General features: G+C 38.1%; 1 protein-coding gene across 1 annotated transcript in view; it reads right to left on the bottom strand.

The window, feature by feature from the left end:
• The window catches only part of WDPCP (WD repeat containing planar cell polarity effector), a 345,410-nt gene that overhangs the window by 40,312 nt on the left and 292,949 nt on the right, over positions 1 to 12,149 (bottom strand). Inside the window, exon 15 of the mRNA XM_080831550.1 lies at positions 9,882 to 9,961. Coding sequence (XP_080687676.1) covers positions 9,882 to 9,961 — 80 coding nt within the window. The remainder of the gene's footprint in view (positions 1 to 9,881; positions 9,962 to 12,149) is intronic.

Raw genomic sequence — 12,149 nt, 5'->3', positions numbered from 1 at the left:
GGGACTCAATTCCAGGATGCTGGGATCATGACCAGAGCCGAAGGCAGATGCTTAACCAACTGAGCCACATGGGCATCCCAATATTTTACTTATTTCAGTATATGTGCTGCCGAAGTGAGCACATATTTTACTTATTTCTATGTTGTGTTTCACTTCAGTGGTTATAATTATTCTTACTATGTGTGTCTTAATTTTGTACACCAGGGTTAAAAGTGATTTACTTGTCACCATTACAGTATTTCTTTTAACAGTAACAGTTATATTTTCATATGCTTTCATGTTACTGTTTAGCTTTTTTGTTTGTATCAACAGGTATCCCTTTAGCACTTATTGTAAGGCAGAACTAGTGTAACGCAATCCCTCAGGTTATGTTTGTCTGGGGAAACTCTCTTTTATTCTTTTTTTTTAAAGTTTGGGGTTTTTTTTGTTTTTTTTGTTTTTTTTGTTGTTTTTTTGTTTTTGTTTTTGTTTGGTTGGTTTTTTAGTGTTTAGTTTTCATTTAAAAGTTAGTCAGTTAAGATATAGTCTAAAAATTGTTTCAGGAGTATAATTTATTGATTTATTACTTACATGTAACACCCAGTGCTCATCACAAGTGCTCACCTTAATACCCATGACTATTAAATTCATCCTCCTGCCCACTTCCTTTCCAGCAACCCTAAGTTTGTTCTCTGTTGTTAAGAGTCTGTTTTCTGGGTTGCCTCTCTCTCTCTTTTTTTTTTTCTTCTTAAAACCCAGTATGTTTAACTGTCTCATTTCTTAAATTCCACATATGGGTGAAGTCATACGGTATTTATCTTTGATTGACTTATTTGGCTTAACATAATATACTCTAGCTCCATCCACATCATGCAAATGGCAAGATTTCTTTCTTTCCTTTTGATGGCTGAGTAATATTCCATTGTATATAGATACCACCTTTTCTTTATCCATGTATCAGTTGATGGACATTTGGGCTCTTTCCATAGTTCAGCTGTTGATAATGCTGCTACAAACATCAGGGTGCCGGTGTCCCTTCAAATCTGCATTTTTCTGTCATTGGGGTAAATACCCAGCAGTGAAATTGCTAGGTCATAGGGTGGTTCTGTTTTTAACTTTTTGAGAAACTTCTATACTGTTTTCCAGAGCGGTGGCACCAGTTTGCATTCCCACCAACAGTGTAAGAGGGTTCCCTTTTCTCTGCACTCTCACCAACACCTTTTGTTTCCTGTGTTGTTAATTTTAGCCATTCTGATTGGTGTGAGGTGATACCTAATTGTAGTTTTGATTTGTATTTCCCTGATGATGAGTGATGTTGAGCATCTTTTGATGTATTGGTTAAGCCATCTACCTGTATGTCTTTGGAAAAATGTCTATTCATGTCTTCTGCCCATTTCTGAACTGGATTATTTGTTTTTTTGGGTGTTGAGTTTGATAAGTTCTTTATAGATTTTGGATACTAACCCATTATCAGATATGTCATTTGCAAATATCTTCTCCCATTCTGTAAGATGCCTTTAGTTTTGCTGATTGTTGCCTTTGCTGTGCAAAAGCTTTTTATCTTGATGAAGTCCCAAATGTTCATTTTTGCTTTGGTTTCCTTTGCCTCCAGAGACATGTCTAGCAAGAAGTTGCTACGGCCAAGCCATGGTCAAAGAGGTTGCTGCCTATGTTCTCCTCTAGGACTTCAATGATTTTCTGTCTCATATTTAGGTCTTCTACCTATTTTGAGTTTGTTTTGTGTATGGTGTAGAAAAGTGGTCCCGTTTCATTCTCTGCATGTTGCTCTCCAGTTTTCCCAATACCATTTGTTGGAGAGACTTTTTTCCATTGCATGGTCTGTCCTGCTTTGTCGAAGATTAGTTGACCATATGGTTGTGGGTCCATTTCTGGGTTCTCTGTTCTCTGTTCTGTTATATTGATCTATATGTCTGTTTTTGTGCCAGTGCTGTAGTATCATGGTGACCACAGCTTTGTGATATAACTGGAGGTCAAGAATTGTGACCTGACAGCTTTGCTTTTCTTTTTCAAGATTGCTTTGGTTTTTAGGGGTCTTTTGTGGTTCTATACAAATTTTAGGATTGTTTTAGTTCTGTGAAAAAGAATGGTGGTATTTTGATAAGGCTCACATTAAATGTGTAGATTGCTTTCAGTAGTACAAACATTTAAATATTTGTTCTTCCAGTCCATGCGCATGGAATGTTTTCCCATTTCTTTGTGTCTTCTTCACTTTCTTTCATCAGTGTTCTATGGTTTTCAGAGTAACTCTTCAGTGAAGTTTATACCTAGGGTATCTTCTGGTTTTTGGTGTAATTGTAAGTGGCATCCATTCCTTGATTTCTCTTTCTGCTGCTTCATTATTGGTGTATAGAAATGCAACAGATTTCTGTAGGTTGATTTTGTATCCTGTGACTTTGGTGAATTTCTAGCAACTTTTTGGTGGAGTTTTTGAGCTTTCTATACAGAATGTCATGTCATCTGTGGAAAGTGAAATACTGACTTCTTCCTTGCTGATTTGGTACCTTTTATTTCTTTTTGTTCTCTGATTGCTGAGGCTCGGACTTCCAGTACTATGTTAAACACAGTGGTGAGAGTGAATATTCTTGTTTCGTTCCTGATCTTAGAAATAAAGCTCTCAGATTTTCCTTATTGAGCATAGCAGTATTAGCTGTGGGTGTTTCATACGTGGCCTTTATGGTGTTGAAGTATATTCCCTATATCATGTTTCTGTCATGATTGGAATTTATCATGAATGGATGTTATACTTTGTCAAATACTCTTTTCTGCATCTCTTGAAATGATATTATGGTTCTTATCCTTCCTTTTATTAATGTGGTGCATCACATTGATTGATCTGTGAATACTGAACTACCTTTGCAGCCCAAGAAAAATTCCCACTTGATCCTGGTGAATGATTCCTTTAATGTACTGTTTGATTCAATTCTAGTATTTTGTTGAGAATTTTTGCATCCATGCTCATCAGGGATATTGGCCTGTAGTTCTCTTTTTTAGTGGAGTCTTTGTCTGGCTTTGGAATCAAGGTAATGCTGGCCTTGTAGAATGAGTTTGGAAGTTTTCCTTTCATTTCCATTTTTAAAAAATAGTTTGAAAAGAATAGGTATTAACTCTTCCTTAAATGTTTGGTAGAATTCACCAGTGAAGCCATCTGGCCCTGGACTTTTGTCTGCTGGGAGGTTTTTTGATTATTAATTCAATTTCTTTACTGGATATCAGTCTACTCAAGTTGTCTCTTTCTTCCTGTTTTGGTTTTGGTAGTCTATGTATTTCTAGAAATTGATCCATTTCTTCCAGGTTGTCCAGTTTTTTGGCATATAGTTTTTCATAATATTCTCTTATAATTGTTTGTATTTCTGTGGTGTTGGTTGTTGTTTCTCTGCTCTCATTTGTGATTTTACTTATTTGCGTCCTTTCCCTTTTCTTTTTGATAGGTCTGGTTAGGGGTTTACCAGCTTTATTAATTGTGGCAAAGAACAATCTCCTACTTTCTTTCTTTCTTTCTTATTTATTTATTTATTTATTTATTTAATTTTTAAAAAAGATTTTATTTATTTATTTGACAGAAATCACAAGTAGGCAGAGAGGCAGGCAGAGAGAGAGGGGGAAGCAGACTCCCTGCTGTGCAGAGAGCCCAATGCAGGGCTCGATCCCAGGACCCCGAATTCATGACCTGAGTCGAAGGCAGAGGCTTTAACCCACTGAGCCACCCAGGCACCCCACTTTTTTTTTTTTTTTTTTTTAAGATTTTATCCGTTCATTTGACAGAGAGAGAGAGAGAGAGAGAACAAGCAGGGGAAATGCAGGGGGAGAGGGAGAAGCAGGTTCCCTGCTCAGTGGGAAGCCTGACATGGGGCTCTATCCCAGGACCTTGGGACCATGAACAGAGCAGAAGGTAGACATCTAATTGACTAAGCGACCCAGGCGACCCGCCCCCCACTTTGGCCCATCTCTACTTTCATTGATCTGTTCTACTATTTTTGTTCTTTTTATATCATTTATTTCTGCTCTAATCTTTATTATTTCCCTCCTTCTGCTGGCTGTAGGTTTTATTTTGCTGTTCCTTATGAGCTCCTTTAGGTGTAAGATTAGGTTGTATATTTGAGATTTTTCTTGCTGCTGCTGCTTCTTTTTTTTTTTTTTTTAAGATTTTATTTATTTATTTAACAGAGAGAGAGAGATCACAAGTAGGCAAAGAGACAGTCAGAGAGAGAGGGCAAAGCAGGCTCCCTGCTGAGCAGAGAGCCCACTGTGGGGCTCGATCCCAGGACCACAGGGATCATGACCTGAGCTGAAGGCAGAGGCTTAACCCACTGAGCCACCCAGGCGCCCCCTTTTCTTGCTTCTTAAAGGAGGCCTGTATTGCTGTGTACTTCCCTCTTATGATCACTCGTGCTGCATCCCAAAGGTTTTGGACTGTTCTGATTTCATTTTCATTTGCTTCTATGTATTTTTGTATTTCTTCTTTAATTTCCTGCTAACCCTTTCATTATTTTTAGGATATTCTTTACCCTCCATGTATTTGTGGTCTTTCCAAATATTTTCTTGTGGTTGACTTCTAGTTTCATAGCATTGTGGTCAGAAAATAAGCATGGTATGATCTTGATCTTTTTATACTTGTTGAGGTCTACTGTTAACCTTCTTTGTCTTCCCTTGTAGGTTATGGTTTTCTTTTCCCTTGCTGCTTTCAGGATTCTTTCTTTGTCTCTGTATATTGCAAATTTTACTCCAGTATATCTTGATGTTGGCTTCTTTTTGTTGATTTCGATGGGAGTTCTCTGTACCTCCTGGATTTGGATGTCTGTCTCCTCCTCCAGATTAGGGAGATTTTCAGCTATAATTTGATCAAATAAACCTTCTCCCCATTTTCCCCTCTCTTCTTCTGGAACTCCTATGATATGAATGTTGTAAAACTTTACAGAGTCATTGAATTCCCTAAGTCTATATTCATGATCAATATTTTTCTTTCCCTCTTCTCTTTAGCTTTATTATTTTCTGTAATTTTATTTTCTGTATCATGTATTCATTCTTCTACTTCTTCTATCCTTATGGTCATTACATCCAGTCCATTTTGTGTCTTGCTTAGAGCATTTTTTTTTTTTTTAATTTTGGCCTGACTAGTTTTTAGGTTTTTTATCTCTGCACTAAGGGACTCTGGTGTTTTCTATGCTTTTCTTAAGCCCAGCTAGTATCCTTCTGATTGTTGTTTTAAATTCTGGTTCAGGCATATTACTTATGTCTGTTTTGATTAGATCCCTGTTATCTCTTCTTATTTTTTCTTTTGCAGTAAATTCCTCCATCTTGACATTTTGTCTAGGTCTCTGTCTTCTTTGTTATGAAAGGCTATTATGTTTCATGCTCCTGAGAGTAACGACTATACTAAGAGGTATACTGTCCAGGGCCTGGCACTTCAGGAAGTGTTTCTGGTGTATTCTGTGTACAGTCTGCTGTTGTGTTTTGGCTGCTTGTTCTGTCAGGTCAGTTCTCTCCAGAGTTCCTCTTTGCCTGCAGTGGTTAGTGTTTTAACTAGGCGTGTTTTGGTCTGCTTGTTAAAAGAGGCTAGATCCTATTTCTCCTAGAGTTGAAGCTCTTCGGCACTCTGGTCACTAGACTTGATGCATGCAGGGAGTTCCTGCTAGTCTTTTGGGGGAGAGGCTCACTACCATTCTGACTCTCAGGCACATTTGTCCTAGTTCAGAAGCGTCCATAGAGTGCAGAGGGGTGAGGCTTGGTGTAAATGGCTCAGGCCTCCACTGTGGGGCGCTTTGGTGCTCACTGAAGTCCCTCAATGCTGATGGGCAGGGAGATGGGGTGGAATGGGGTGGTGGAAATGGCATCAGTGTGCTCTCTGGTTCCTAGAGAGTAGAGTGTGCACCCACTGCTGCTCAGGAAGAGAAAAGCAAACAATTTCCCCTCATTTGTCCCAGGCATCCCTCAGATCACTGCCTTCACTCTTTCTGTGTCTGAGCCATCTGCCCAACCCGTCATTCAGTGCTCCTGTGTTTTATCTGTGACACTCTGGCTAGGTTTCAAAACTCCAAATTTTAGGGACCCAATGCCATACAGACCCACATTAATCCACTGGGGGATGGTCTGGTCAAGCTGTGGCTGGTGCCAGTTTGTCCCAGAAGATCAGTCACATAAATATACAGGGGCTTGGAGTTTATGGTAAAGTGCAGGAAAAAGCCAGTGTCCAGGTGACCTGCCCTCAGCAGGTGTCTCTGTTCGGATGCTAATGAACAGAGCAGCTCAGTGTTGCCCACAGGCTCTTTTGTTCCTGGAGGGGCAATGCCACCTCTCCCAAATACATTCCAAGAAGGAGATCTGTATCTCCCAATGCCACTTAGGGGGGATCCTCAGAACACACTATCCACTTCTGCTCTTGGGCCTCTGACCTCCTTCTCCACAGGAGAACCTCTGTACCCACCAGGCTTTACCTGGAGATGTTGAAGACTTTTAGAACTTTAGTCTCTGAGCTCTGCTGCTTCTAAAAACTTGCAAAAATCAGCCCCTCTCATTTTCTCCATCAGTAGTTTTGGGAAGTGTTTTTCTTGTGCAATGCCCCATGCTCTATTCACTCTCTCTTTCTCCTCTCTCCCAGATCAGGCTCCCTCCCCTCCACAGCAGCTGTGATTCTTTTCTCCCCCAAATCACATCTCTGCCAATCTCCTAGTTTCCAGGATGTGGCCTCTTTTCTCCTTCTGGTTCTGCAGTTTGTTCTCTCAGTTTTCAGATTGACTTCCTGGGTGTTCAGAATGATTTGATATTTATCTAGCTCTGCTGGAGGGACAAGGCAAGTATAGGGTCCTCTTACTACTTTGCCACTTACTACTTTTATTCTTAAAGTACAGTTTTGCCAGGTAAAGTATTCTTGTCTGGCAGGTTTTTTTTTTTTTTTTTTTCTTTCAGTGCTTTGAATATATCTACCCACCCTCTTTAGACTTGCAAGGTTTCTGCTGAAAAATCCACTGATAGTCTTAAGTGATAAGTCATTTTTCTCTTGTTGCTGTGAAAATTCTTTGTTTTTGACTTCTGCAAATTTAGTTATAATGTGTCTCATGATGATCTCTCTGGGTTGAACATATTTGGGAAATTTTGGGCTTCACAGATTTGGATGTTCATTTTCCTGCATAGATTTGAGATGTTTCAACCATTATTTAAGGTTTTGGCCCCTTTTCCTCTCTCTCTCTTCTCCTTCTGAAGCTCCTGTGATTTGTTGGTTCTTTTTGGTATTGTATTAAGTTCTATAGGCTTTTTGCATGTTTTCATTCTTGTTTGTTCATTTATTTTTTAAAAATTTTAAAAAAATTTTAGAAAATTTTTTTCTTTTTAAAGATTTTATCTGTTTATTTTATCTGTTTATAGAGAAAGAGAGAGAGCACAAGCAGGCAGAGTGGCAGGCAGAGGCCGAGAGAGAAGCAGGCTCCCTGCTGAGCAAGGAGCACGATGCAGGACTCGATTCCAGGACCCTGGGATCATGACCTGAGCCCAAGGCAGCCACTTAACTGACTGAGCCACCAGGTGTCCCTTGTTTGTTCATTTAAATTTATAATTTCAAATGAACTGTCTTTGAGTTTGTTGATTCTTTCTTCTGCTTAATTCTGCTATTGAAATTACCAAAATTTTCAGTTTTATCATTATATTCTTCAGCTCCAGATTTGTTTTTTTTTTTAGTTTTTATTTCCTTATTTTTAAATTTTTTGTTTATTTTATTTTCTTTATTTTCTGGGCTTCTCATTTTGTTCGTGCATTGTTTTCCTGACTTTCTTTAGTTATCTGTGTTCTCTTTTAGCTTACTGAGCTTTTTAAAGACAATTTTTTGGAATTCTCTGTCAAGCTGTTCATGGAATTCCATTTCCTTGGCATTGGTTATGGAACTTTCTTCGTTTCCTTTGGTGGTATCATATTTGCCTGATTCTTTGTGAATCTATAGCCTTGCACTGATGTCTGTGCAACTAAAGGAGCAGGAACTTCATCCATTCTTTACAAAGTATTTTGGCAGGTGAAGACCTACTCAGCAGGTCCCCAGGAAACAAGCCTGCCTCCAGGATCAGATCATGGGCTGCTTCCAGGTCTATAGTCAGATCAGTGGTTAGCTGGTTTATTAATGGGATTGTCAGGAGGCATAGCTTGTGTTGGTTACACAGGTGGATAGGCTACTTCTGAATCCATAGTTGGGAGGCCTGTTACTTGGGACACAGATTGGCAGGTCCCTTGGGCGGACAAGACTGATTCTGGGATCACAGTTGAGAGTTGGAGCTAGTTAGGGGGTTGCTTCTAGGTCGGCAGTTGGAACTGTGGTCCGTGGGCTTGTTGGTAAGGTCACAGGCAGGTGTCAACCCTGCCAGGTCCACCAGGAGGCAGGGTTGGTAGCATGGCAATGGTTGAGTGCAGCTAGAACATGTATATGGGGTAATGGAGCTGCTCCTGAGTCTGTAGTCAGAGTCCTGGGGCAGGGTATGCTTTCTCAAAGAGTCCTTCCTCTGTCTTGGGTGCCACTGGGGTGCTGCAACTTTCTACCTGGATTTTGAAGTTCTTACAATGGCACTTTTAGTTGTGGGTCGTTGCCAAACTCGTGTTTTGGGGGGAATGAGTGCTGGAGACCTCCTATTCTACCATCTTACTAGTAACCATCAATTAGCCGCTGGCCTTCTTGAATTAATTTCACGCTTCTTTTCAAAGGAAAACAAATTGGAAAATGCCATTTTTCCCCCTACATGGAGTCATTTATCTTTAAACTAATGCTCAAAGCATTGCCTTAAATTGTTTATTCAACTGCTCATCTTTTATAAGAATCATCCCATTGAAATTTTGACTTTATAGATGAGAACTGAAGAGCTGAAGTGATAGTATTTTGGGTTGGAGTTGGGACCATGTATTGTATAGGCTTTGTGACATACACTTGGTAGACCTCAGTTTATAAAAGAATAGCAGTAAAGTAAGTGCTACATGCCTGGCACTATGCAGTGCTTCTGAAAAGTTCTTTTTTTCCCCTGTTCATTTCCCTCAGATGCTGCAGTTGCTCTCATGCACTTCCATCTCTGGGCTATGCAGAAAAAAAACCCCAAAACCCTTCATATGAAGCCCATTAATTCCACATGTCTCTCTTGTCCTTCTCTGTATTTTTGTTGTTGTTGTTGTTTTTCCAAATTTTGCACTTCAGTCTCAAAGACTTCGTTAAGCAGAAATGACCCATTTTCAGAGAGAAAGGTAAGAAAGTAAATAGGCGAAGCTGAGATTTATCTTTAGGAATAGTGAAAAGGGGACATAGTGAGAACATTCAAATACTATTTTTGTTCCTTCACACACACAGTCATCTATGTGCTATTTGTGCTTGTTTCTATAATTTCTCACACAACTTCTTCTTCATGTTGAAATTCTTATCTTTGAAGGCCACCCGCTCAGCTGAACATCTTGGCTGGAAGTCATTGTTCTCTTACCTCCTCGTGTTTTTTAGGGGGTACCACTTGTAGTCTAACTTACTATTATGTACATTTCTTTCTTACTAAATTAGGCAAGAATTCTGCCATTTTTCTCAGTGACCTTCAAAGCTTGGCTTCTCAAAGTATAATCTCCAAGCCAGCAGCATACACATTACTGAGAGCCTGTTAGAAATTCAGAATCATGGGCTCTGCTCCAGACCTATTCAGTGAGAATCAATATTTTAACAAGGTCCCCTCATTTATTTGTATGATCATTAAAATTAAGCCTTTGTTATAAGCTGACTTGGTATTTTACATTATAATATCCAAGAACTGACTTATAACACACCAACTAGCAATGCCCAGGGATTTCTTATTTTTATTCATTTACCGGAAGCTCTTGGAAGCTATAACACTGTTATTCTGTTACACTTTAAATACTTTGGGTAATTTGGATACCATTACCTTCTTCATTACAGGTCTTAGTCCTCAAAGATTCGGCACAGGTGTCTTTTTCAAGTTCGTTTTTTCTGTCAAGTACTTGCCTGTTGTTTTATTAATTGAAAAAAGGATTAAAAAGAAAATTATAGGGTTAATATGTTATAAACTTTAAAGTACTGAATACTTTCAAACTTCTAAAGTTTTAAAAAATGCAGTAAAAAATTTCCTTGGAAACTTTCAGCAATACAATCATTTAAATATCATAGTATTAAAAATATTGAAAATCATTTTCAGTTTTTCCCCATCATTAATTAATTTATAGGACATTTTTGAAGAACAATTAAATTCAAATTTAAGATACAAATAAAATGTTTTACATATATGATTTTCAAAAGAAGTAATGGAAACAGAATGTGACACTCTAAATTGCTAGAGTTTAGAAGATTAGAATGGATGGTAAAAATTCTATTAAATAAATTTTATTTTCCTAGCTTTAAAAGTAATCTATTATTATAGAAAAATTTAAAAACCATAGGAGAAAAATTAACATAATCCAAATATCCAGAATTCTCATTTGGATAATTAGCTCCTGTATGCATTTTTAAAAACAAAGCTGAGAAATATTGTCTTATGTTTTTTATAGTTCTCATACATTTTTTGTTAAATGTTTTATTTAAATTATTATACCTTAAAATGAACTTTCAGTGATGTAGATTCTAGGGTATCTGGCTAGCTCAGTTTGGAAGAGCATGAGACTCTTAATTTCAGGGTTGTGAGTTAGAGCCTCGCTTTGGCTATGGCTATAGAGATGACTTAAAAATAAAAATCTTAAAGAAAAAGATGTAGATTCTATGAATTTAACAGATGTATAGATATGTTACTGCCTGGGTGGCTCAGTCAGGTAAGCAGCCTTTTCTTGATTTTAGCTCAGGTCATGATCTCAGGGTTCTGGGATCGAGCCCTTGTCCCACTGTGTGCTCAGCAGGGAGTCTGCTTGAGGACTCCCTCTCTTTCTCTGTCCCCTACCCCTAAAATAAATAAATCAATCTTAAAAAAAAAATTCTGCCTACTGCTACTAGTATGTAGAATACAGAACAGTCTCAGCATGCAAAACAAAACAGAACAAAACAAAAAAACTCCCTCATACTCAACAGAGTCTCCCCTATTAGTAACCCCTAGGAATTGCTAATTCCTCCTCCATGACATTCAAAAATGTCATGTAATTGTAATCATAGGTAAAAACTTATGATTGGGTTCTGTCACTCGGTGTCATGTTTTTTATATTCATCCAAGATGTTATATTCAACAGTTCACTTTTTATTGATGAGGAGTATTTCACTGTATAGGTCTATCAGTTTGTTTATCACTTTCTGAAGGATATTTGTTTTCCCAGGTTTTGGTGATTATGAATAAAATGACTCCAAACATTCACGTGCAGGTTTTACTATGAAAAAAGTTTTTATTTCTCTAGTGTAAATATGCAAGAATAAGATTGCTGGCTCATATGGTAAGCTTATGTTTAACTTTATAGGAAGATACGGAACTTTTTCCCAGGATGGCTATACCATTTTGTATTCTTACCGGCAAGTTATGAGAGCTGTACTTGCTGTGCACCCTAACTAGTGGTTGGTATTATAAATACCTTTTTATTATAGACATTGTAATAGATATGCAGAGGTAGCTCATCATGGTTTTAATTTTTAACTTTGCATTTCCCTCATGGCTAATGACATTGAATATTTTCTCATGGGCTTATTTGTCATTCGTGTATCTCCTTATTAAACCATTCAAGTCATACCTTTTGCCCATTTTAATTGAGTTTTCTTATTGGTAATGTTTTCTTATTTTGAATTTTTAGAGTTCTTTATATATTCTGGGTTTAAATCCTTCATCTGTTACGGGATTTGCAAATGTTTTCTCCTAGCACGTAGCTTGTTTTTTCATGCTCTTAAGAGTACCTTTTTTTTTTTCTTTTTAAGATTTTATTTATTTGATAGCGAGAGAGGGAACACAAGCAGGGGGAGTGGGAGAGGGAGAAGTAGGCCTTGCCCTGAGCAGGGAGCACAATGTGGGTCTCTATCCCAGGACCTTGGGATCATGACCTGAGCCAAAGGCAGCCGCCTAATAACTGAGCCACCCAGGCTTCCTTATGCTTTTTGTATCTTTTAAGAGCATATCCTTATGCTCTTACGTATCTTTTAAAGAGCAAAAGTTGATGAAGCCTAGCTTATCAATTTTTTTTTTCTGGATTATACTTTTAGTTTCAGAGCTGAGAATTCTAAGACTAATCCC

This window comes from Martes martes (genome assembly GCF_963455335.1).
Source record: "Martes martes genome assembly, contig: scaffold_78, whole genome shotgun sequence".
Classification (NCBI taxonomy): domain Eukaryota; kingdom Metazoa; phylum Chordata; class Mammalia; order Carnivora; family Mustelidae; genus Martes; species Martes martes.
The sequence above is the reverse complement of the archived record's forward strand: the minus strand, read 5'-3'. Positions and strand labels throughout refer to the sequence as shown.